Below are 25,191 nucleotides of genomic sequence, written 5' to 3'. Positions count from 1 at the left end.
TCTTCACTGAATGACGGGCGTGACGTTATGACATCACGCCCAACATTCACTTCAAACAGAGGAGGGGAGAAGGACGCCGGCGCCGCGATCATGTGAGTATTTGTATACAAACATGATCGCGTTGCCGCCTCCAGCGCGAACCCCTCCACCCCTCCACCCCTCCACCCCTGGTCCGGGAAGAAAAAGAAAAAAAAAACATTGGAAAAAAAAAAAGTTTAAAAAAGAAAAAAAAAAGAATACAGGGTGAGGGCCCGGGTCATTAGTACCCGCTCCCCCCCCCCCCCCTGTCGGCGGCTTTGGCTGTGCTCTCTGACTGGCTCATTTTCCCTTGGTTGGCCGCCTCTCCTTTCCAGCAGTTCTCCTTGTAATGGCCGCACCTGCCTTCTCAGTCACACAACCAGTAATGGCCTCCGCACCTCCTTCCTCGGCCACACTGCCATGTTTCTCTCTCCTTTGTGCCATACTGCTGGTGGTGGGTGTGTTCTGACATAATTTCCCCTCCAATTCCTCGGGTATTCAGAGCTGCATGATTCCCCCTCCATGGCTTCTCCTCCCCTCTGTATCCACTTGTCGGGCCAGACCTCCTAAAACAGGTCCTGGGTATTACTTAAAGTACTAAAACTCAACTGTCATTCTGAAGATGGGGAGTCTGTGCTGTCATTTATATGGGTTTAGCATTGTAAGCTGCCCGATCTTGGCTGCTACTGACAACCATTTTGCTGGGCTCGGGTGTTGTAAACAGCCAGAGCCTAGCTCCCACTGACCAGGAGGCAGGGGAACGCTGTTGTTGTCATTTTCTGTCCTCTTACATTATTTAAGGACTGCTGAAGCTCAGCTCTCACTCTAAAGACTGGGAAAGTGCAGTTTCTTGGCATCTACTGCATGCAGACTCCCAAACCAAGCTCGCCGAAAACCCAAGAGGCATTTTTACTACTCAGGACACAGGCATCTGTTTTCAAACATAGCAGCCTGTCATCTTCAAAGAAAATCACTGGGAAAAAAAAACATAACCTTAACTCTAACCTTAGAGCTCCAAAATGAATGACTTTACTTAAAACACCGTGAGTCTGATTCATTAAGGAACGGAGTTGTTTAAATTGACGGGAAATGCAAGCATGTACATGGGAGAGAGGAGTTTAAGCCAGGAATTTATAGATATAGAGGCATATTCAATTGTTGGCGTTACACGGAAAAGTGACGTGGCGTGCGCACTATTACCGTCATTACGGTAACAGTGCGCGTAATTACCATTATTACGGTACCTTTCACACTGGATTTCAACTCGCAGTGGCTCAGAATTACCGTAATAACGGTCATATTTTTGATGCCACGGGAAACTGCAACAATTGAATATGCCCCATAGAGTTATGGGGAAAAGGGATTTTGGTAAAAACTTTGTACGGTGATGACGGAGTTCTCCTTTATGTAGACTGTATAGGAAGTATAAATATGGGGCAAGTTGTTCTAATTTAGGGGTGGAGAAAATAATGTGGAATTCCAGTGCTAGTCAGCCAAATCTAGAAGCCAGCAAAGATTGGCATCCAGCAAAGATTGGCATCCATTGACACTAGTAGAAATGATTCATAAAAGTTAGATGCAGGAGTAATAATTTACTCGCATTGACTACCTGGCTCCAGGTCTTTGTCCTGCCCTAGGCTAATTCAATTACCACAAGTTGTAAGGCTGGAAAGAGGCTAGAACTCATGGTTATTTAGTGTAAAAGCACACCTGCCAACTGTCCTGATTTCCTGAAGCCAAAAGGAGCATGGCCTACCTGCAAAAAGATATGGTCTCATCTGAAAGAGCTGTAATTTGTGTGGATTTCGTACCACAAGATGGGCAGGGACATGCTGTGATGATGCAAATTGTGCAATGAAGCCATGCCCAACTGTTAATAGTGATTGGGTAGGGACGTGATGACACAATGATGTGAATGACAAGTCCCACCCACCTCTTTTCATACCTTCTTTCCTAGAAGACAGGTGGGAAAAGTGGGCAATTAGAATACTGCATGTTAGCAAAATATTTAGAAGATAAACTATTTCCTTTACAGATGTACAGACCCTTATACTCTGTGTACTGAATCCTAATTCTAGTATGCACTAGAGGGATAGGATGGTACTGGCTTAAATAATGTAGCAGTGTCCTCTCCAGTGGGTGAAAGTAGTCTGGAGCCTGTACGGTTTATTGCCTCTCCTGTGTGTGCTCAGCTGGACAATCAAGTTAAAGGTTAGCAGCATATTAAATAAATCATAGCGTTTAGTGTAATGTTAAAGAGGTTGGCCTTGCGGTACAAGTGACAGTTATAGTTGCAAGAAGCTGGTCAAAAATATTTGGCAAGTTAGGGACGCAATGTTAAAGGCAACGTCACCAAAATATTGACACTATCAGAAGCACAAATATAAAATACATGTAATCAGTAGCTTTGTTAAAAAGTTTAATTAACTCTTTCCTCTTCATTACAACGAGCTACAGCCAATCCACAACAACATTGGGGGGTGTCAGGCGCCGTCCCTGCTGTTCTTCCACTCGGCGGGGACGGACGCCTGTCTCTTCCGCTCAGCCCGGTCTGTTGCTTGGCAACAGGAATGCTGCGCCCCCCAGCTCCGTTGGGCGCATGCGCCCAGCTCAGTCCCGTTGCTCGGCAACGAGACGCTAGTATCGGCACACGAGTTCCTGATTCCCCCAATCACTGCCACTTCCTGCCTCCTATTTAAACCTGGTTCTGGGGCCATTAGGGTGCCAGAGTAACAGATTATCTGCCTCTAGCTCCTCTGTGTTTTGCTCCTCCATTTGTGACCCGACTTCCTCGACCATTCTTTGGATTCTGCCTCCCTGTTGTGACCCGGCTTGCTGACCATCCTGCTTTCTGTGTGCCCCACTGTGTTCCTGCGACCTTGGCTAGTTTTGACTATTCTCCTGGATTCTCCCTTTGTACCAAGCATACCGATTGGCTTGACCCGGACCGTCTGACATTTCTTTCACTACACCGGCAACTGGCTAATAGGACCGCGACCTGCGTACCCTGTGTAGTAAAGTCCAAACCTCCTTGCTGGGGTCCCTGGTGAAAACCAGGGGTACGTTAGACTCCGCACCTATTAGCTCAGTAGCGTTAATACTGGTTAGTGATCCTCTCTATTCGGGCCTGACAGGGGGGTTATATATGAACTGTGGTGCACAGGGCAAATGTACTGTTACTTATGACAAACAATCAGAATCTGTAACAGTTCTAGTGAAGTTCAAAAAATGAAGCAAAAGACATCTGGATTTCATACAACAGTATATTATTATAGAAAACAAGATGTAAATGATAACATCAGATCATGTCAATTAAGCTTGCTCTACCATCATTGGTAATTTTCCTGTGTATGACTGCAGCCTATACAGAACATTTCTGTTACTTAGGACACTAGCGAGCCAACATACAAGTTTCAACTTTCATGTGCTCTAGAGTAATGTGATATAAAGAAGCACCACTCCTATGCAGTGTCTTATTTTCTTTAAAGTAAATTAAAAACCACTCTTTAAGGACAGCAAGCAGCTGTGATTTCTAACAGTTCAGATTTAAGTAGAAATCTCTGGAATATCACATGAGGATGTCTAAACCCTATATGGATCTTGAAAAATAACATGCCCCCTTTATGTATGTACTGTTGGCCACTATATTGCACATAGATGCCTACTGTCCAAGGATGTATGCGAGACTCCTGAATTAGGGGCAGAGATACTGGCTCCTGAAAGAGCAGGCAAATCTCCTGCAAGGTGGGCAGGATCATGCTCGGATGACGCAAATTGCGCACTGATGCCATGCCCACCTGTTAATACTTAGTGGGAAGGGATGTGGTGACGTAATGATGTGAATGGTGCAAACAAGTCCCGCCCACATCTTTTTATACCACCCCGACTGAAAGACAGGTAAGAAAAGTAAGTAAGTAGAATATTGTATGTTGTCAAAATAATGGACAGATTTATTTAATGGATATTATATTTGTGCTTCTCATAGTCTAAATTTTTGGGTGAAGTTGGCCTTTAACATTGTGTTCCTAACTTGCCTAATATTTTTGACCAGCTCTCTGCAACTATAACTATCACTTGTGCCGCAAGGACAACCTCTTTAACATTATCTTAAACTCTATGATTTTTTACTAATATCCTGCTAACTTTAACTTCATTATCATTATTATCGTAGATTTGTAAGGCGCCACAGTGCTCCAAAGCGCTATACAGCATGGAAACAAGTACATACATAAAACAAGGAAACACAAGGAAGACAAAATAAATGCAGACATAAAAACAAAGGGTAGAGGACCATGTCCATTAGAGGGCTTATATTCTAAGTGAAAGAGGGCACAGCTGAAACAAAAGGAACTAGTGTGGCAAGGAGTGGAGATTGGGACAGCTGTGAGGGTGTATTCGTGTGACTAGTATTATCAGGAATAAAGTAAGCTTTAAAAAAAGAGATGGGTTTTTAGAGAACGTCTTAAGATTGAAGGCTGTTGGAAAGTCTGATTGGGCATGGTAGGGAATTCCACAAGTGTGGAGCAGCAGATATGAGATTTCAGATGTATGAAGGGGTGTTGTTGAGGGCTTTCTAGGTAAAGTTGAGTGTAATTTGAATTAGATTCTGGAGAACACAGAGAGCCAGTGTAGGGATTTGCAAAGTGGTGCAGCAGATGTGGAGCAGTGAAAGAGGAAGATTAGCCTTGCAGCAGCATTTAAAATGGATTGAAGTGTAGATATATGGGTGTCGGGAATGCCAAACAGCAGGAGCTTGTAGGAAATAAGATGGGAGATGATGAGAGAATGGATAACATGTTGAGTAAGAAAAGGGTGTATTCTGGCAATGTTTTTAAGGTGGAATCGACAGGACTGGGATATAGTCTGGATGTAAGGAATAAAGCAGAATGCAGCAGGCTTGGGAGACTGAAGAAATTGTAGTGTTATTAACAGTGAGGGAGATTTAAGGGCGACGTGGGTTAGATGACTGGGTGGATATCGGAGATTTGAAAAATGTTTGTTTGGCAATTCAAATGGTAGTGCTGTAAGATGAAAAGATGAATTTATAAAGGTGAAAATCAGGATAGGGACGATTCTTCATTGCCCATCTGAGCACACACAGGAGAGGCAATAAACCCTACAGTGTCCAGACTACTTTCACCCACTAGAAAGTACACCGCTACATTATTTAAGCCAGTACCATTCTATCTCCCAATGCAATATCTATTCTGCTTAGAGAAATAATGAACAGTTTTATTTAATGAACAGATTTATTAAAGTATAAATACATCAGTTTTTTATGATTCCATATACATTTAGCTAGGTTCTCATTGGCATTAGAAAATGTGTTGATAAACAGTGCTTGCACTTGCGGTTGGAGGGTGGGCACAATGGATGACACTCCACTGATCCCCTTGCATTCAATCGCAGTAAAGACAAGTAAATAGAGCAGACAGCATCCAAAAATATATCACCATGTGGGGTCACTGGTACCAATAGGTTCCATCCCCATAACTGTGTACATTATTTTACTAGCATTAAAAATGCTTAATGCTAGTAAAAGCATGTTGTTTTTTTACACCAGTTGGTAACGGGTCTTAGTGCATACTTACCAACTTTTCACTCTTCACCTCTAGTAGTTCCCTAGGATGGAAGGGAACATCGTGAATTGCGTCATTTTGGCCCCACCACCGTGGGACCAAAATGATGAGATTCATTAGAGGCTCCTATCCTGTCCACTTCCTAGATAAAAAGGCCTGATTTCCTGGGAGTCCGCGAGACCTATACAAAATTTGTGAGTCTCCCGGACATTCCTAGGGATAGTGGGCAAGTATGCCTTAGTGTCTAACGCGGCATACTGTGTTTTACAATATATTTGTGCTCGAGTCTAAACAAGTGAGCCTAAAACTGATAGTGAAACTTGGACTTTCAGTATTTCCGTGTAAAAGAGAACATACTCTTCTGGAGATGTTCCATATATAAGTATTAATGTTTAGTACAATTCTACCACAACTAAATATTTTGCATAAGTCCAGTTTTGTCCTGTACCCTCTTCTGTATTGGAGTTGTATCTGTGAATCTAGAGGTGGGGTCCTTGTTGCTGTGAAACTATGAATCTCCTGCTAAAATACATACTATAAAATACATGAACATAATTTATTCTGGTCAGAGAACATTTCTCTGAATCTAGACATTCACTAAAGGATTATTCGATCTAACCTAAATTTAAATAATAGAGTCCCCCATAATTTTAAAATGAAGAACAGGGGTACCCATGTACCTTAAAGTGGTTAAAATAGTTAATTTTGAAGTTTCAGGTATCTTTATAATATAAAAATTAGAGATGCTCAGGCTCAGTTCTCTAAGAACAGAGCCCACCCAAACTCAGCAGATCTGAGTACCGAGACAAGCCGGCTCAGTACTTTCACATACCCTCAGAATTGAAAACGAGGCAAAACATCATTATTACATTGTCGGATCTTGTGACTTTTGGATTCTATAAGTACCGCCCTCCACGATGATCCAGCGCCATTTCACAGAGAGACACAGAAGGGATAGCACGGTTCTTGGCAGTCTCTAGTGCAGATGGGCAGCGTCATAGATATAAAAGAAAGAGGAGGGGTAGCAGTCTTCTCTAAAGTCTCCAGTGACATTCGACTGAGTTATAGCTCACACAGAAACAGGAGAGCTCCATTTCTCCATTGCTAATTGTCATTGCTGAAATAGAAATAATAGGACTGGCAGTCTTGTTCTAAATCTGCAGTCACATTGTACTGTGTTATATAGCTAACACACAAATAGGACAGCTCCATTGCTAATTGTCATTGCTAAAACAGAAATAATAGGTCTAGCAGTCTTGTTCTAATTCTGCAGTCACATTTTACTGTGTTATCAAAATGGATTCCCAGCAGTACACAGAAGACCAGGAGCACCAAGCAGCTGCTGGCAACAGTCATGACGATAGTAATTCCTTTACATCATCTGCTAAAGCCTATGGTAAAGTGCATAGTGTTTTTAAGTCAGGGAAACAAAAATGTCAAAAAACAACTTTTACCTTGGTAAAGAAAAAAAAACCTGTAATACAGGCAAAGTTATCTGCAGAAAAAAATAAAATTGCCAACATGCCATCCTACACAAGCAGTGGAAAGGAAAGAATGAGGCCTTCACCTTTCTCTAGGAGTGCTAATTCTGCAACTGTCACTGAGACATCTTCTTGTAAGGTCAGTCATGACCTAGCAAGACCTTGTCATTCTGACTCCAAAAGTAGTGTCCAAATACTTTTACATGTAAAAGCCAAGCTGGAAGAAAACAGTAAGGCATTAGAGGAAAATGTATGTTCAGATTCAGAAATGACACAAATCCCTAAGGAAAGTCTATCCACGAATGGTATGTGTAAGCCTGACCTTTCTGATAGTGTACCCATAAAGAAGGCCCCTTTCAGCATTTCTGCAGATGTATGCATGACCAAGTTGAAGATGCCACTTTGGAAATGCAACAGGATGAGGGGGATATGTGTGTAGCTGATGAGGGCATAAATGAGGATGATGTTGTTTGTGTAAGTCCTGCACCAGCAGTTCTTGCACGTGATAAGAAGGCCATTGTCATGCCTGGGCATAAGACCAAAAAATCCACCTCTTATGTGTGGAATTATTTCTACCCAAATGCTGACAACAGTTTCCTGGCCATTTGTAACGTTTGTAAAGCCACAGTCAGTAGAGGTAGTGACATTAACCATCTAGGAATCTCATCCATGTTATGCCATTTGTAGCGAATTCAAGGCAAGCTGTTGGGAAAATCGAAAACTTATACTAAAAAAATAACAACAAGCAGTCCAACATCAGCTAGGTCCCTTCTCTCAGCTAGATCCTGACACCTGCAATCTACAACCACACCTTCCTCATCAATATCCTCAGTAGCGATCGGAGTTAGTCCTGCATCCAAGTTGCTAAGGCTAGATGACTCCTCCACTAACCTGGATTCCTCAGAAGAATTCTTGAGCGATAGTCCCACTGCTGCTGCTGCTGCTGGGGGTGGATCTTCATCCCAGAAGCAGACCAAGAAGAAGATTACTAGTAGTTTACAAAAATTGACTGTTAAACAATCCTTTGCAAGAGTAAGCAAGTATGAAAGCTGTCACCCAGTCGCAAAGCAGATCACAGACGCCATGGCGAATATGCTAGTATTAGTTTTAGATTTTGCGTCCAATATCCACTATTAATGCAGCTGGTTTTAGGCAGTTACTTGAGGCCTTCTGTCCCTGTTACCAAATTCCATCACAACACCATTTTACTAGAAAAGTTATTCCTCACCTCTACCAGAAGGTTCGTAAAAATGTAATTATTAGGCTACAAAATGCCATTCTACCCACTGTACACTTAACCACAGATATGTGGTCAAGCGGAACTGGGCAAACTAAAGATTATATGACTGTGACAGCTCACTGGGTTAGTGATTCACCTTCACCAGCAAGAACAGCAACAGCATGTACCCAAGAACGTCACATATTTCAGAGGCAGGCTACTCTGCGTATCATCGGCTTTACTGAGAGGCATATAGCTGACAATCTGTTACAAAAACTAAGGGATGTCATTGCAACATGACTTCAGGGCCACGAGAGGGGGGGGGGGGGAAACGGGTATTATTTACCCGGGCCCCCACTGCCGATTTTTTTTTCTTTTATAATTTTATTTAATACCCAATTTTTTTTATCTGTTATATATATATATATATATTTTTTTACGTCGGGGGAGGGGGGGTTAGGAGCTTCCACTCGCTCATTGGTGGGGGGAACTGGATAGTGTAAGAAAACAAAACAAAACAGACAACTCACCTGAAACCGGCGCCCCTTCTCTCTGGTTGTCGGGCGTGATGACGTCACGCCCGACGACCAGTGATGAGGAGCGGCGCAGAGGGGACCAAGAAAGAACAGAGAAGACAGAAGAGAGAAGAAAGAAGCTAATAGATGGTAAGTAAAGAAGCGGAGAGGCAAGGGGAGAAAAGCAGAAAGGGACAGTGTGAAACAGAAAGGGGTGAGAGAGGCACAGAGTGATACAGAATGGGGGGGAGAGAGGCACAGTGATACAGAAAGGGGGGGAGAGAGGCACAGAGTGCTACACAAAGGAGGGTAGAGAAGCTACAGAAAGGGGGGAGAGAGGCACAGAATGATACAGAAAGGGGGGAGAGAGGCACAGAGTGATAAAGGGGAGAGAGAGAGAGGCACAGAGTGATAAAGAAAGGGGGGCACAGAGTGATGAAGAAGAGGGGGAAAGGCACTGTGTGATGAAGAAGGGGGGGAAGCAGCATGGAGGGCGCAGTGTGATCATAAGGGGGCACAGTGTAGTTGTGATGAAGGGGCACAGTAATGTGTATGTAATGGAACAGGGGACTTGTGGCAATGTAGTGTGTGTGAGGTAGGTGGTAGCTAATTATTTGGTGCTATTTTGTTTGTGAGGTGATGGTGGGGCAATTTAATAGTGGGGGCTATTAATTTAGGATGGAATGGTTTGGGGGCTATTGAATGCAGGGGTGAGTTTGGGGAGAAGGAGGTCTGTTTATTAAATGTGAGTATGAATTATTTAATGGCAGTGATGGTTGCGGGAAATAGGTATATTTCTGAAATGTAAATACTATTAATTTATTGCTGGAGCTGTTTGCAGGGAGGGAAATAGGTTTATTTATTAAATGGGAATACTATTATTTTAATGGGGCTGGAGGAAGGCCTAATTATTACTTGTGGGTGCTATTGATTTAACGCCAGGGTTGGTTGCAATTATCTAAAATGAACCCATTTTATTTTCCAAATAGGGCCCCCAACATTCCAGGACCCAGACAAGCCGCAACCAAAGAAATCAGCAGCCACAGGTGGTGAAAGTGAGAAGAACAGGTAGGACAGTCTGTGAAATGTTGTGATTCTAGTGAGACAATTCCGATTTTTGGTGACTGTTCTGCCAAATGTAAGGGGCAGGTCAAGAATGTGAATTGTTTATGTACACACTGCATTCTTTCTATACTACACTATGGTGCTAGATGTCCTGAAACTCAGGAGTGCTGGGACATATGTCTTGCTCCGGCAAGTGGGCACTGCACCCTTGTGTCAATGGTGTACACAACAATGCAGGATTTTTTTTGTATAGGAGGGTGTCCTAGTACTCTTCACCTGCTAGCCACGTGCTAATGAAGCATAGCCACGCCCCAAATGGTATGACCTCATAAAAAAAACCACGCTCAACTGTAGGGGGGGAAGGGGCATGAAATTGTTGTACCGGGGCCCTGAATTCCTCTTGGCAGCCCTGGATGGCTTATCCCGCTTGGACTCTCCTCAGGATATGTCATTTCTGATAACGCCACCAATATTGTGAGAGCATTACAGCTGGGTGAATTCCATCACATTCCCTGTTTTGCTCACACAATAAACTTGGTGGTGCCGAGCTTTTTAAAAAATGACAGGGACGTACAGGAGATGCTGTCTGTGGCCCGTAAGATATCTGGACATTTCCGGCATTCAGCAACAGCATGTAGGAGATTGCAGCAGCTACAAGATCAATTTAATTTGCCCTGCCACCAACTGAAGCAAGAGATGGTGACAACGTGGAATTCCACCCTGTATATGCTTCTGAGGATGGAGGAACAGCGAAAAGCCATCCACGCTTACTCCACAAGCCCTGACATTAGGAAAGGAGGGGGGATATATTTTACTTAAGCACAGTGGAGAATACTTTCTATCTTGTGCAAGGTGCTGAAACCATTTGAAGTAGTCACTTGTGAAGTGAGTTCAGACACTGATAGCTTGAACTTAATTAGACTTTTGGAAAAACAGCTTGAGAAACTGAAGGAGGATATGAAACAAAGCAATTACATTAAGTATGTCAGACTTTTAGATCAAGTACTTTATTCACTTTGCCAAGATCCAAAACTTATCAAGATCTTGAAATCGGATCACTACATTTTGGCGACTGTTCTTGATCCTAGGTTTAAGAGCTATGTCTTCTCTTTGTTTCCCACTGACCCAGATCTCAAGAGATGCAAGGAGCTTCTGGTGAGAAATATGACAGCTCAAGTGTTACATGACAGGACAGCGTCTCCTCCTTCAGTTTTTCACTCAACTGCTGCTAGGAAAAAAATTAGCTTTCCCAAGACACCCAGGGATGATGCAGATGACTCAGCACAACATTTTGCCATCTGGTCTGGTCTAAAAGAATTGAACAAAAAACGTGACACCTCTGCCGTAACTCCACCTGATCCTACTATCAACATCCAAAGGACGGTGGAGGATTATTTTAATGACAGCATAGAAATAGACACATCAGACAGTCCCTTTACAAACTGGGAGGAAAAAAAGGAAATTTGAGACCCATGTACCAAATCGCTTTGCATTGCCTAAGCTGCCCACCCTCCAGTGTGTACTCAGAAAGAGTTTTCAGCACAACCGGGAACCTTGTCAGAGATCGGCGTAAGAGGCTACTTCCTCAAAATGTGGAAAAGATGATGTTCATAAAAATGAACTCAATTTCCACGAATAAGGCCTTTCCTGCCAATCACATCAAAATACAGAGACTTCTGTAATGGTGGATTCCAGCGGTGATGAATTAATAATATGTGAGGATGATTTACACACTGAAGAGGGTGAGGATGAGGCTGAGAATGATGACAACAACATCTTGCCACAGTAGATTTCATTAACAGCACTGTTACCATAGGTGCCTTAAGCCCATTGCTAGCTTGTTTTGTGGGGGCCCAAACAAACCAAGTACATCAGCCACAAAAGTGGCACTCCTTGTTGCTGAAGTGCTTGGTATGTTAAAGTGTGCATGTCCTTTTTAAGATCCAACATAAGGGTGGGTGGGTAATTTTGAAGGACAATTCCATCTTGCACCACTTTTCCTTTTAGCTACCGCTGTGTGCCACTGTTACCTATATGTGCTATATACTGTTGTGTGCTTTGCAAAAATCAAAGACACCCATTGATGATGCAGACGACTCAGCACAACATTTTGACATCTGGTTTTGTCTACTGTAAAATAATTGACCAAAATTAGTGACACCTCTGCTGTAACTCTACTATCATCTATCAACATCCAAAGAATGGTGGAGGATTATTTTTTATTTTTTTGAACGGTATAAAGACAACAGTTTTATTAACAAAGAACAAAGTTGCTTGCAGAAGTAATGTAAGCATGGATGTCTAAATAGACATGTATATGTATTACCTTCCACTTTGCTGCTGTTCCATCATAATTGCACAAAGTGTTCGTAATCTGCACTTTACGTCAAAGGTACCTAACTATACTATAATTTTTGGGGAAATTGGGGCTGATTCGAAGCCCAGTGATGACCTTGCTTTTTGCTGTGAATATCAATGGCTCTTTTTAGTGCACTGTCTGGAAAAAGATCTGATACACTCATGTCAGAGTGAGATGTTGCCTATAGCAACCAATCAGATTCTAGCTGTCATTTTGTAGAATGTACAAAATAAATGATAGCTAGAATCGGATTGTATTTTCAAACTCGACGGAAAACTCTCAGCTTGATACATTTACTCCCTGAAGTTTGTTTTCAATCATCTTTTCAATTGCTTGTCTCTCTTACGTGTGACCACATACTTTTTCACTGGGTTCACCACATCCAACCCGCCGGGCCACCCTGGATTTGTCTTGGCCTGATAAATGCACGCATCCTGGGGGGGGGGGCAGCGCTCGTCGCCATGTATTAGCTGTAGAATTACCACAGTTATCCAAGGAACGGGTGGAGCGATCAAATGAACTATAACTGATTTCATGAGCCATTCTCAGTTTCATTGTACCGGCCGTGTGCTCAGAATGACGACGATCTCCTCGTCTTCATCTTCCAAAGCTTAGTCTACAGGGGCCGGTGACACACCCATTTGTTTTCTCAGGTCTCTTAGCTGTTCTTTAAACTGGATATATTTGTCATCCTGCCTCAGGGCCTTCTCTGTATTATCCTTCTGAAGTGCAGTGTATCTCTCGTGTACAAGCTCTCTTAAATCCAGGATCTCATCCAGTGGGTCACGTTTTAACTTAAGTATGGTCTTCTCAACTGCGTCTATATATTGCTTTAAATCTCTGTTCAATGCAGCGTATTCAAACATGACAGATTCCATGCTGCCCACATGTTCCGTGTCACAGTCTTTTTGGAAGCAGATCTAATGCCACTCCAGTTATAATATCCATTCCTGTGTCTACATAAGTTGTGTGGCAATGTTTCCGAGATGTGCTATGAACTGCCGTGTGTTTGTGTCGTTGCTCTGTCGCTTAGCATCCAGCCAGGTCGCTGCAGTCTTTGTCCGAAAGTGTATGACAATAATATTGTGACCTGTGAGGTGGTCAAAATTGACTGCAAATGACTTGAAATTAGTGTTATTGAGGTGAATAATAATGTAGGAACAAAAAAGAGCAAAATTATGTGATTTCAGCATATTTTAGCAATTTTTCTAAAAAATACAGATGGAAAACCAAAACCAAAACACGCGAGGGCGGTTTTCCAAAAACCCAAACCCAAAGTTAATCGAGATCTTAAACCAAAACCAGAACACGGGGGTCAGTGAATATCTCTAATAAAAATAAGTATTGAGAGTTCAGATTTTAATGTAATAAAAATAATTGATCTGGGAAAACTGGGCCACGGGCCACTAAGGACAAATTAGCCACACCGTGGTCATCCAGAAGCACATCCACTTTTGGGTGATAACACATGGCTTTCCCTTTTTGGCCACGGAAAATAGGGGCTGACTATAGAAAACTAGTACGGTTGACAGAATGCATAAGAGACCCCAATTTATACCACCAACTTGATTTATGCATTAATAATGAGTACAAATTTAAATCCTAGAGAACACAAAATATGCGGACTACACAAACCCAAATACAGCTGAGATAGCAATTATGGTCCTAGTGATTTCCTTCACCCATAGCACAACCATAATAAAGATATTAATGAGCTCAGGTCAGGTTGTGTGATCCAGCCTGTGTTTGAAGCACTCCTGCCTTTGAAGTTCTAAGAGGCACAAAGGTGTTTTCAGATCTCTGTGTGAAAGGGATGCAGGTTATCAAAGGGAAGAGACCAATAAATATTTTGCCCTCTCCCGTAAGAACCCAGTGATAGCCACTGCTGCACACAGCTCACATTAACAGGTTACTTGGTACCAATGGGGGCAGCGATGAGCTTGATGAAGATACAGAGAAAAATTAATCACGAGAGACAGACGGCTCTGATACTGGGCACATCACACGAGGGACAATATGTGACAGGTGACAACATGGGCCTCTGTGTTTGTGGATCTGTATATGTAGATAGAACCATCCATCCAGTTGTGCCGGTGCATTTGTTTGTACATGCATATAGATATTAAGCATATCAGCTCCCCATGCAAACTTTTCTTCTTAAATTGGGCAAAAGAAGATTTACTATCGCTGCAATAAGCAGCAATAGGAAATCTTCCATATCACCAGGTCATGATAAATAGACTCCTAAGTCCGGGAGCAGATAATTTTGTACCATGCAGATGGGGTCATGGTTGACGGTCTGATATTTCAGCACTAGTAGCACCAGAATTAGACCATTATTAAACCATAAAAGAACTGTCACAACATTCTGCTTGCAAACATCAAGGACAAGTAAATTATGCTCTTAACACTGCAGTTTAATGTTTCCTGACACTGTTCATCCAATAGGTTCAGTTTGTTTTTCTTCATGCTCTTCATCTTCTCTCCCGCTCCCTGAATGTTCCAACTCCTTCTGTTGATTAACCGTTTGTGATTCTACTCACATTGCACCCTCAATCCTGTTCTCCCACTCTCAAATACACATTTACAAAGTGCAAAACAGTTTAGAAGCAGAACAAAATCCTCTTTGGTGGTGGTGTTGTGTTAATTTGCACAAGTGCGCCTAGTTTCATACTTGCCAACTTTGCTCCTCTCCCACCCTTGAGATGCCATAGGGGAGGTCAAGTGGCAGATGAAGTGACAATGCGATTCGCATCATTTTGGCCCTGCTATCATGTCATTGTTGCCCAGCTCTCATGTTTGTGATCCATCCTCGCATATGATTCTCCCCATTAACAGTTCACTTTGTTTGGATTTACTCTCTTTCTGTTCTGTGAACTGCAGCAATCTACCGTTCTCCATCCGCTGTGTGGTTCCTTCCATTCCTCTCCATTGATATCCCAACTGTTATCAAGGTTTGATTTTAATATTGGCATTGACACAAATAAATATGTTGCTGCAAAGTTTCCATCTCTAAACTCTTCCTTTGACATCACACAATGGCCCACAGCTCACACTCATCGGGTTGGTCACACACTTGACCTTGTCTTTACTTTGTGCCTAACTTTACAAACTCTGCTTTCCCACTTCCTTACCACAATCTATTAATCCCAACACTCTGCTATCTTCCTGCATAACCTCCAGTACAGCAGCCTATAGATTTACACAGGAAACATTTGTCTGACGCTCTTTAGCTTTTTTCCTACATCTCTTCCTTTACTATCCCTGATCTTCCTGCTACATACAGTACTACTCAGGCACAACCACCTCTGCTTGGGATACAACACTGCCTAGGATTATACTATCTAGTATCCCTGGAACACTAAACAAATCTAAAATCTGAAAAAGTAATTCAAATGTTTGAATGATGTTGGATGAAAGTCTTCTAAATAAGACTTCAGACATTATAAACCTGCCTCAAAACAAACCTACTTCTCCTTTCATATATCCATACATTCTTGCAATACAAAAAAGCTTTTCGACATCCTTCTTTCAAACAGAAACAGACCTTTACTAAAGTAACCAATGACCTACCCATTACTAAATTCTAAAGGTGACTTCTCCATACATATTGTACTTCATTTCTGGGGAGTCTATGACACAATTGATTGCTTTGTGCTACTCTAATGCTTATCTGGGATCTTCTCTGATGGCTGGACCTTTAATCTCTTGTCAGTGTACCACAAGGCTCTGTCCTGGGACCCCCTCCTCTGCTGTCTCACTTTCATGATGGTCTTGCTGCAGTCTCCTCTTTCATGTCCTCTCACGGCTTAACCTCTTCATGACCGGAACAGGTTTTTATTTCTAAAAAATCCCCTAAATACTGCCTAACAGGGCATTTTTACTAAAACAAATTATATAGATACCTCCTTCTTTACAGCTGCTAAAATCGCTATGAGGACAGAGAAAGAGGATGGGCATTTTAGTAAAAGTATCTGTCTGTAAAGGAACTTTTGCTGTGACTGGGAACCATGTTGCTTCCCAGACATTGGTCCATGACCTGAGGGAGTCAGAGACCTATGGTCATGGGGTTCTTATAGGGCAACGCAGTGCAGTGATCTGAGATTCTTACTTCTGTCAATATACCACAGCAGAGAGAAGGGTTTAAAAGTAAAAATGAATAAAACTGAATATGTCATTCTAACTCCAATTAAATATGTTCCTTTATCTGACATAATCACTGTAGATAACATTTGGATTTCTACTGTTCCTATGTCCATTGCTCAGGGCTGCTGTGAGAAATGTCATGTGTGCACAGACTAGGGGGGGCAGAGGGTCTGACCACATGGACCCCACCAATGAGGAAATGTATGTAGCTTTGGGTATAGCCAGTGCTGCGTGCACAGCCTAATACTGGTGTGATTTGATAGACTAATAAGAAGCTATTTCCCCTGCACCATAATTTCCACTGATGGGCCCTCAAGGAAAGCCTGGGTACATTGTACACGTCCACTCTCTGCGTCCCTGCCGCTGCTTAGAGGTACATTTGGACTCTGCACTGATTCACTCAACACAATCAAACTACCAACTGCCATCTAATCTTAAAAACATCTCTCAAATCTACCCTTTTCTCTTGCATAATAAAGCTACAGTATTCATGCATGCTCTTATCCTTTCCTGACTAGATAAATGCAACACCGGCCTCTGTGGTCTACCACTTAGCAGATTGCATCACTCCAATCTGTTGTGAAATTGTACTTTTCTCCTGTTTCTCAGGTGTTACAATTCTGATGGTCTCTACATTGGCTCCCTGCCAAGCACAGGATACAGGTCAAAATCCTCCAAAAAGACCTTCATCTACAAAGTCATCAGCACCTCCATGCACCTCCTCCCTGACCTCCATATTATCCCGTAAATGGAACCCCCAGCATATATATAGTCACCTTTTCCCTTCTCCTCTGGTCATCTGCTGTCATTCAGGCTTTCAAGATTTCACTTATGTTGTACCTATTCTCTCCACACCCCAATCGCCTTACTCACTATTCACACCACAATCTGATTTACAAGACACATTCTGTTAACATGTTCCCTCACCTTTTATTACATTCTTTTTTCCTGTAGACTATAAACTCTTTGAGCAGGAATCTTATTCCTAATGTCTTGTATGTGTGTGTAAAATCATGTTATAATGCCAATGTACGTGTATAACTGTGCATAGCACCGCGGGAGATGTTGGCGATAGATAGATAGAAAGATAGATAGATAGATAGGATTAGATTTGATATTTATATTGATAGGTATGAGGTTCTGCCTCTGCTTCTTGTAAAGAGTCACTGTGTAGTGGCGGCTGGCTATGATGACTCGCCTAGTCTGGTATCATTCTCAGTGCTTTTTTTTGTAAGAAAAAAGGTGACGGAACTCACATCTTGTTAATCTTTTATTAAACAAAAACTTTTGTACTTATTATACGACTTATTGAGCCACTGTACAATGTATTACACCGTGATTAGTGTATACAAACTGTACAATGGTTCCTTACAAACACCTCTGTGCTTGATAATCAAATACTTCTCAATAAGCACGGCACCCGCAGGGCCGATGCAAGGTTGCTCGGTACCCTAGGCAAATCTTTAGCCTACCGCCCTCCTCCCCCCAATACTCCCTTCCTTGCCCCTCACACACTTGACAATTGTAAAATAAAAATAATAACTCTTACCTCTCTCCTGGCTGGCTGGCAAGGCTACAGTCCAGATGTACTGATGTCTAAAGCAGAATGCTGTCCAGTCTTCACTACTGCCCAGGAGCAAATGCAGGATATCTAGAGGGGAGGCCCCAAATGATAGATTTAATAATTTAAATTTTTCTGTAGCTGTCTCTTTCTGCCCCCTCATTTTTCTGTAGCCCTCTTTCTGCCCCCCTCATTTTTTTGTAGTCCTCTCTTTCTGCCCCCCTCGTTTTTCTGTATTCCTCTCTTTCTGCTCCCTCATTTTTCAGTAGCCCTATCTTTCTGCCCCCCCCTCGTTTTTCTGTAGCCCTCTCTTTCTGCCCCCCCCTCGTTTTTCTGTAGCTTTTTCTTTCTGCCCCCTCATTTTTCTGTAGTCCTCTCTATCTGCCCCCCTTGTTTTTCTGTAGTCCCCTCTTTCTGCCCCCCTCGTTTTTCTGTATTCCTCTCATTCTGTCCCCCTTGTTTTTTTTGGAAGCCCTCTCTTTCTGCACCCCCTCCTCGCTTTCTGTAGTCTGTACTTACCTTCTATGCTTCTTTTCTCACTTCTCTGCCTTTTTGATTGATTACGGCTCCTCTCACTGGCAGCGTTGTGACGTCACAACGCTGCCGGAGCCAGAAGCGAGCGGGACACACACTAAGATGCGGTGCTGCACTGTAGCAGCACCGCAAAGAAAAAAATATGATAGAAGTCCACGTTGACCAAACATCAAATGTTCAAATGTTAATTTTAAAACTTGGAAAATCCTTTGAAAAAAGGTGCCAGAACGCCGTTCCGGTGCGTTCTATGACAAAAAAAAGCACTGATCATTCTAATGACTCCTGCTGGTGCACTGAGCCGTGGAGGCCGATGGAAGAGTGAGGAGACTGACTATCAGCCTCCGGAGTTGATTACGGCAAGGAGGGGCACTAGCACCTAGAGTAGGGATCTTGGAAAGTACATTTGCATGGGTGATTTAAAACAAACTCTCCCAGCCTAGACACCCCCATCTCCCTCCACTGAGTAACTGAGATAAATTAATTAACCTGGACTGATTAAAGGTACATGGGGCTGTATAACCCCTCGCTAAGCTATAGGTGCTAAATTATACATAAAAGCCCTGTGTAATGTGTGCACACATCCATTACTTTAAGGGGGATATTGTGTGTAACAGCTCTTTTAATAGCTATCATTGAACAATAAAAACTATTATTCTTAAAGATCCAGCTCTAATCCTGCAAGACGCTTATACCTTCTGCACCCATGTGACCTACAACAAAGTGGTAACATTCTCATCCATCTTCCACCTATCCTGTGTTAAACCCTGTGTCTTGAATCAATGCTTTGCCTGTTATCCAGCAGTCCACAATAAATGGTCAGGGAGTTCCACAAAAAAATGTGGCACACACACCATGTAGAAGCAAGTAGTTCCAAGTTCCGGTGACGGTGTGTGTCTGATGGCCAAGTAGCACCGCTAAGAGTGGCCAATAACAGAAAGTCATTGACAGTAAAAGGAACCCATCAAATCTATAAGACCAACCCTCTAACAGAGTGGTAAAAAAGGATCAATCCTGAGATAGATGGATAGATAGATGGATAGATAGGATATAGATTAGATATGAGATTTGTATAGATAGGTATGGGATAGAATAGATAGATAGGGAAGATCCTGTGTTTACATGTTGCTGCTGTACGTGACTTTCCCCTTCTATGCTGCCATGATTATCGATCTTAGTGCTAAGTACAAGGCTGGCCCCGGCCCAGTGATAGAGCCAAATACATAACAATAAAATGAAAATATTTACAACCATTAAAATGAGGCCTAAATCAGGTGGATTTATTGATTTGGCTACTGCTTACCACAGCGATAAGGCACTTGCTTACTCATAGTATATTACAGGCAGGCCTCTTTTGTCTTTAATAATTCACATCACTAATTGTCTTAAAATACAGAGTTTGAAATGGCAAAGCAGGCAGAGTGTCCTTCCCACCCTCCACCTCCATCTTGTGCTACTTCCCCTAGGTGCTCAGATAGTATATCCTGCCATTATAGAGCATTGAGGTAATAAGAAAAAATTTAGGCTTAAGAAACCAGTAAAAAGTATACTTTGTACTATGTGCACAAAAAGTCTTTTATAGTACCTACAATACAGCATCTTTCACAATTCTGATTACTGCCATTTATGAATGGATTTTCAATTCTTCCTGATATCCACATGTACCTCTGCTTTATCGTGTAATGGCACAGTATAACTTCTCTGGCAAGTATCTCTTCTTTTTCCACATACTATGTAAGGCAAGATTTATTGAAGATAAATATTTTAGAATTATACTGTATTATCCTCAGGTTCACTGTTCAAGTCATGCTGGAGGACATAAATATTATGTCCATTGAGGATATACCTTGCATGATGCGTATTGATTAGACATATAGATTATATTGACATAAAAAAATGGGAAACTGGGATACCCATGTGACCTGCTGTTTGATCAGGCCATAATATCTACTTAATATAATGGCAAACCAAGGGGGGCGGGGGGTTTCCTAGTGCCTGGAAACCCCACTCTAAGCCTGGGGCACTGTATAATTGAGGTGGCTGGACCCTGCTCCCGCTTCACACAGCTCTGCTTGAAAAGGGAGAGCTGCGTGCACCTAACAGTAATGCACGCAGGATTGCCCATGTATATTATGGGGATAGGAAGAGTGGGAGAGCAGCCAAGCACTGTCTAAAATTATAGCTACGCCCCCTGCATGCTGGTCACACCCATAGGCAGCGTGGTGTGGAAACCCCCCTCTACAAATCCTGCATTTGCCCCTGGATCTATCACCACTTATGGTATTAATTTAAATGCATCTGAAGCATGGAGTATGTGAAGATTGTCCACAGAAAACTGGCATACATGGGAGTACTAGAATAGATTATCGACCATCCAACCGGTGCAAGCATTAAATATAGAAAACTATATAGATATTAAAAAAAACTATAAACAAGGTGATATGTTCGTATTGGCCATGTAGATCTTACAGCATATCCACTTGTTACTGCTGGAGAAATAGTGGCCAAACAGGATCTCTTCTGTACTTCTGGTAGAGCTGCCTCGACCACTCTGGACAGATGTCATAGACCTGCTATACCGCAACACCGATATCACTGACCCACCACACCCGAAATACATTCTGCTCCCCTTGTCAATTCCACCACACCCGAAATACATTCTGCTCCCCTTGTCAATTCCAGATGTCCCAGATAACTGAATAATGGGAAAAAAGTCTCACCCTCCCAACAACTGGGTTTAATCTTATCATCATTTATTTATATATATATAGCTCCATTAATTCCACAGCACTGTACAGAGAATATTTGTCACTCACATCAGTCCCTGCCCCATTGGATCTGGCATGTGTACCAAACGGAGCATGTCACATGCATCTTAAAGAACTCCTCCCGCTTCCTGTTCCTGTTTAAAGTTTCAGTTCTCTGGACCTCATCATCAATCAGCCATTGCTGAATGTGTTATCTAGAGTCGAATGAAGGCTAGCCCCCACGCCTGTTCACATGCATACTAATTAAGAGCTTTTCATTCAGAAACCACCCGAGTGGACTCACCCCATTTGTGTATCTGCACTGTGCTGCTCATGAAGCCTTTAATAATCAATTAAATAATCGTGCAATTACATAGGTACATTGAAACTGAAGGTGCTGGTAAAGTTTTAAGAAAAGCCGGTGACCACAAAAAGGTTGGCTCAACACATTTTAGAGATTCTATTTTATTCTGTTTTATCATTTTTATGCAGACTACGCTAAATGTAATATAAATGTTCTGTGAGATAAGAGGCAAAAGCCATTCAGGTGATTAATGATCATTTAGGATATTAAGAGGATCTAATTAGTGGGATTCCCTCTGTAGTATTTGTGTGCTCTATTCCGGACATCTGTCTGCAATAGACCTTTGAAAAAGTACCTCTAACTTTATTAATGGACATCACCCTCCACCAACGCTAATTATCCATCCATTGTCATTGATCTGTGGTCCAATCTGCTGTGCCTACCCTTGCCACGGTTATCACTGAATGATCTAGAATATTTAAAGGGCCACTCATCACTTAGCAGTCCAAAAATAACTAGATAAGCGATTGGCTAAATTACCTCAAACTGTGGTTTCTAAACTCTCACTCTACCGATTCAGGGATAAAGAATCGAATGTATCTTATTGCTTTCCTAACACAAGGAAGATATTCTACTTAATAGGAGATGTGCAGGAGAAACATTGATATTATTAGAATTCAGGTGTTCCAGGTCAGGTAGGAAATTCTAACAGTATAAGAATTCAACAAAAACCAAAAAAACATACTGATCGATCTAAAATAAATTGGCTGTAACCTTTTGCTAATTGGTAGCTATGAGATACTGTATATTAACACTATGTTAGTAAAACATCCCCACTATTTCTCAAGATGGACAGGCTTCTATAGATTTATACCAGTTGCTTATGGAGTTTCCCTGTTAGTGTCAGAGCAGATAGATTACTGTCAGTTACTATAATTTGTGCCATGGAGAGGTCTGTGGCTTATCTTATACATGATGGATGAAAAGAGTTCTTCGTTGTGCTGTTTCTCATAGAGAAAGAAAAGGCTGTGTCCTCACTCTGGGCCTTGTGTACAGTTGGACACAATTTGCACTGAAGCGTAAATTGCATCATTTTAAAATCATCATCATTTATTTATATAGCTGCAACATATTCCGTAGTGCTTTACCTAGTTTAAAACAGGGGGGGGTAAAAAATGTGGAGCCCCCCCCCCAAAAAAAAAAAAAAATGCTATGGAACTATAGCAGGGGAACCCGCAGCATGGGTTAAAAAGTAAATAAATAGAGATAATCGGTTTGTCCCTAGTGCACTACAGGTCCCAGCATGCCAGGTCACCATTATGTGGATGGGCATGCTGAAGCCTGTAGTACTACGAGTGCTAGTGTACCTAAGGCTGCCAGGGTATACTGGCATTTGGTGAACCACAAGTGTTAGGATGTCCAGGCATCCAGGGCCCACTGTGACCTCTAGCTCACTTGAGTAAAATGGAATTAAAAATTAAAATTTTCATAATAATTTAATTGAAATAAAAACTCCTCCACACCATCCTCTTTAACTCCTTTCTCGAAAACCATTATAAATATAACAGCGCAATTTCCCATGCCTTGACCTCTGAGCAGTCATATCTGTGTAAGGACTGTTAACATGTCTTTACTACGCGGCCCGCCACTTTCCTCCCACGTTTCGCCTCTTTACACGCAAAGGCACAAAGGGGAGATCTGTCTGGGTCTGCTAATCCTTTCTACTGTGTAATAATCCTTTCTACAGTGCGTACGCAGCAAGGAAAAGCACATTTTGTACTTCCGCTTCGGATTTACAGCCGGCTCCACATGAGCCCCTGTATGTTTTAAATGCTACAGAACATTCATGAATTATCTCGCTGCCGTCATTCTATAGTGTAGTATTCTTCTCTTTACTTCAGTGCTTTTATACCTCTCCATGGTCTTATGAAATTACGTTTCTGTGAGTTGATAAATATTTCACAAAAAGTGCGTAGGAACTGCAATATATACCATACTAGGTACAGTATCTGAGCTGCCACTTGAGGATTTTTTTCCCAGTGTGAGCCATGAAAAATACTCAGAGGCAGTGTATGGCAAAATAATAATAAATACTTAACTTGAGTGAAGTAGCAAAACAGAACACTTAGCACGCCATGTGTAGCACAGTAAAAGATAGAAAAGAAATGATATAGTTAAGATTGTGTCGCATGGCAGTACAGTTAATTCTGTGCAGAGCAGCCCAATTTTCCATCATATTACATAGGTGGGGAGAAGACATGTTAATAAATGCCATGTCTGTTAGGGACTCTTTTTGTTCCAAGTTAATAAAGGGCTATTGTCCCTGGACTTATATTATTTGGAAGTTTTATCCACCATGTGGCAATGCTGATGATGGTTATTTATGTGCCTTAAAGTATTTATGTCATTGCACTGCATTGGAAACAATGACCATGGTAGAAGATATGCCCTGTCCTTTCTCAAGTATTAAGTGGCCATAAACCTCGATGCTTGCTCACTATAGTCCAACCAGTCCTACTCCCACATCCAGTGGAACCCAGAAGACCAAGGAAATTCCATAAGGGCATTAGTACTCCTATGCTGGGAAACCAGAGGCTAGTCTACACCTGGGAAAGTGTGGGAAAAAGCTCCCATTTAAAAACAATGGCTCAAGAGAACCACAAAACACTAATACGTGGTCCTGGCTGGGGATTACGGTTTTGTCAGATCAGTGTTTGAGGTCGGTTAGTGATACCATAGACGGGCCATTGGTGTCCATTGTTAGGCCAAGCTTTCTGGAGCGAGCCTGCAAAAACAGGAGACAGTCGAGTCGTGTTACCATTAAAGCTGTTTTCTTGTATGTTAAATTATGTTAGCCTATGTTTTGTCTGTGTTTTGTCTATGGAAGTTGGGTGGCTAAGTGTAATTTTTATTCATTTTTAATTACCTGGTTTTAGCTGGGATTCCTACCTGCATCAAAGTTCCAAGGTAGGAATAGAAGGAAGAATTCCTATTTTCTACTCCCAAGTATGCTGTCTGTCTGGCTCAGGATTATTGTCACGGTTGGCTTACTGGAAATAGATCTCTAGGCTCTGCTGAACATAGCTAGGCCCAGCCACGGGCGCAGAGTCTAACAGGCAGGTTGTTTTCACCAGAAACCCCCGCAAGGAGGTATGGTCTTAGCGGCCACAAAATTGCAGGTTGCTGTCCCGCGAGTGAGTGAACAGCAGAACAATGTGGAGGAGCCAGGTGAAGCAGGTAGAAACGATGGAACCCACAGGTACGTGGTATAGATACAGGAACAACAATAATATATGCTGATGGTCAGCAGCCAATGAGTCACTAGGAGAATAGGTGCTCTGCATAGTAACAATGAGAGAATAGGAGCTGTCCCAATGGTGTACTCAGAAGTAGATAGCAGAGGTACTGGAACAGCGGTAGTTCAACACTAGGCATAAGCTGAGAGCACACTAAAAAAGCGGAGGTAACTCAGGACAAAAGCTGATGAGTCATAGACGTAGTAGCAGCTCTGGGAGGCAACAGTGGGATAACAGAAGCTGTCATGATGAAGTACTCTGGAAATGGTAATAGAAGTACTGGAGCACCGAAAATTCCACACGGCCACAGGCTGAGAGCAAGCCGGAATAGTGGAGATAACTCGGGACAACAGCTGATGAATCACAGATG

General features: G+C 42.2%; 1 protein-coding gene across 4 annotated transcripts in view; it reads left to right on the top strand.

Annotated features, from left to right (window-relative positions):
- The window catches only part of KCNIP3 (potassium voltage-gated channel interacting protein 3), a 91,793-nt gene that overhangs the window by 27,386 nt on the left and 39,216 nt on the right, over window positions 1-25,191 (top strand). Inside the window, exon 1 of one of the 4 annotated variants that reach the window (XM_075207374.1) lies at window positions 14,130-14,261. The exons of the other annotated variants lie outside the window; for them this stretch is intronic. Within the exon in view, the coding sequence (XP_075063475.1) occupies window positions 14,159-14,261 (103 nt within the window). The 5' untranslated portion in view covers window positions 14,130-14,158. Of the gene's footprint in view, window positions 1-14,129; window positions 14,262-25,191 lie in introns of those variants that run through there. 4 annotated transcript variants of the gene reach the window in all.

Source organism: Mixophyes fleayi, chromosome 4 (assembly GCF_038048845.1).
Source record: "Mixophyes fleayi isolate aMixFle1 chromosome 4, aMixFle1.hap1, whole genome shotgun sequence".
In the NCBI taxonomy this organism is placed as follows: Eukaryota; Metazoa; Chordata; class Amphibia; order Anura; family Limnodynastidae; genus Mixophyes; species Mixophyes fleayi.
This window is presented reverse-complemented; position numbering and strand designations above follow the sequence as displayed.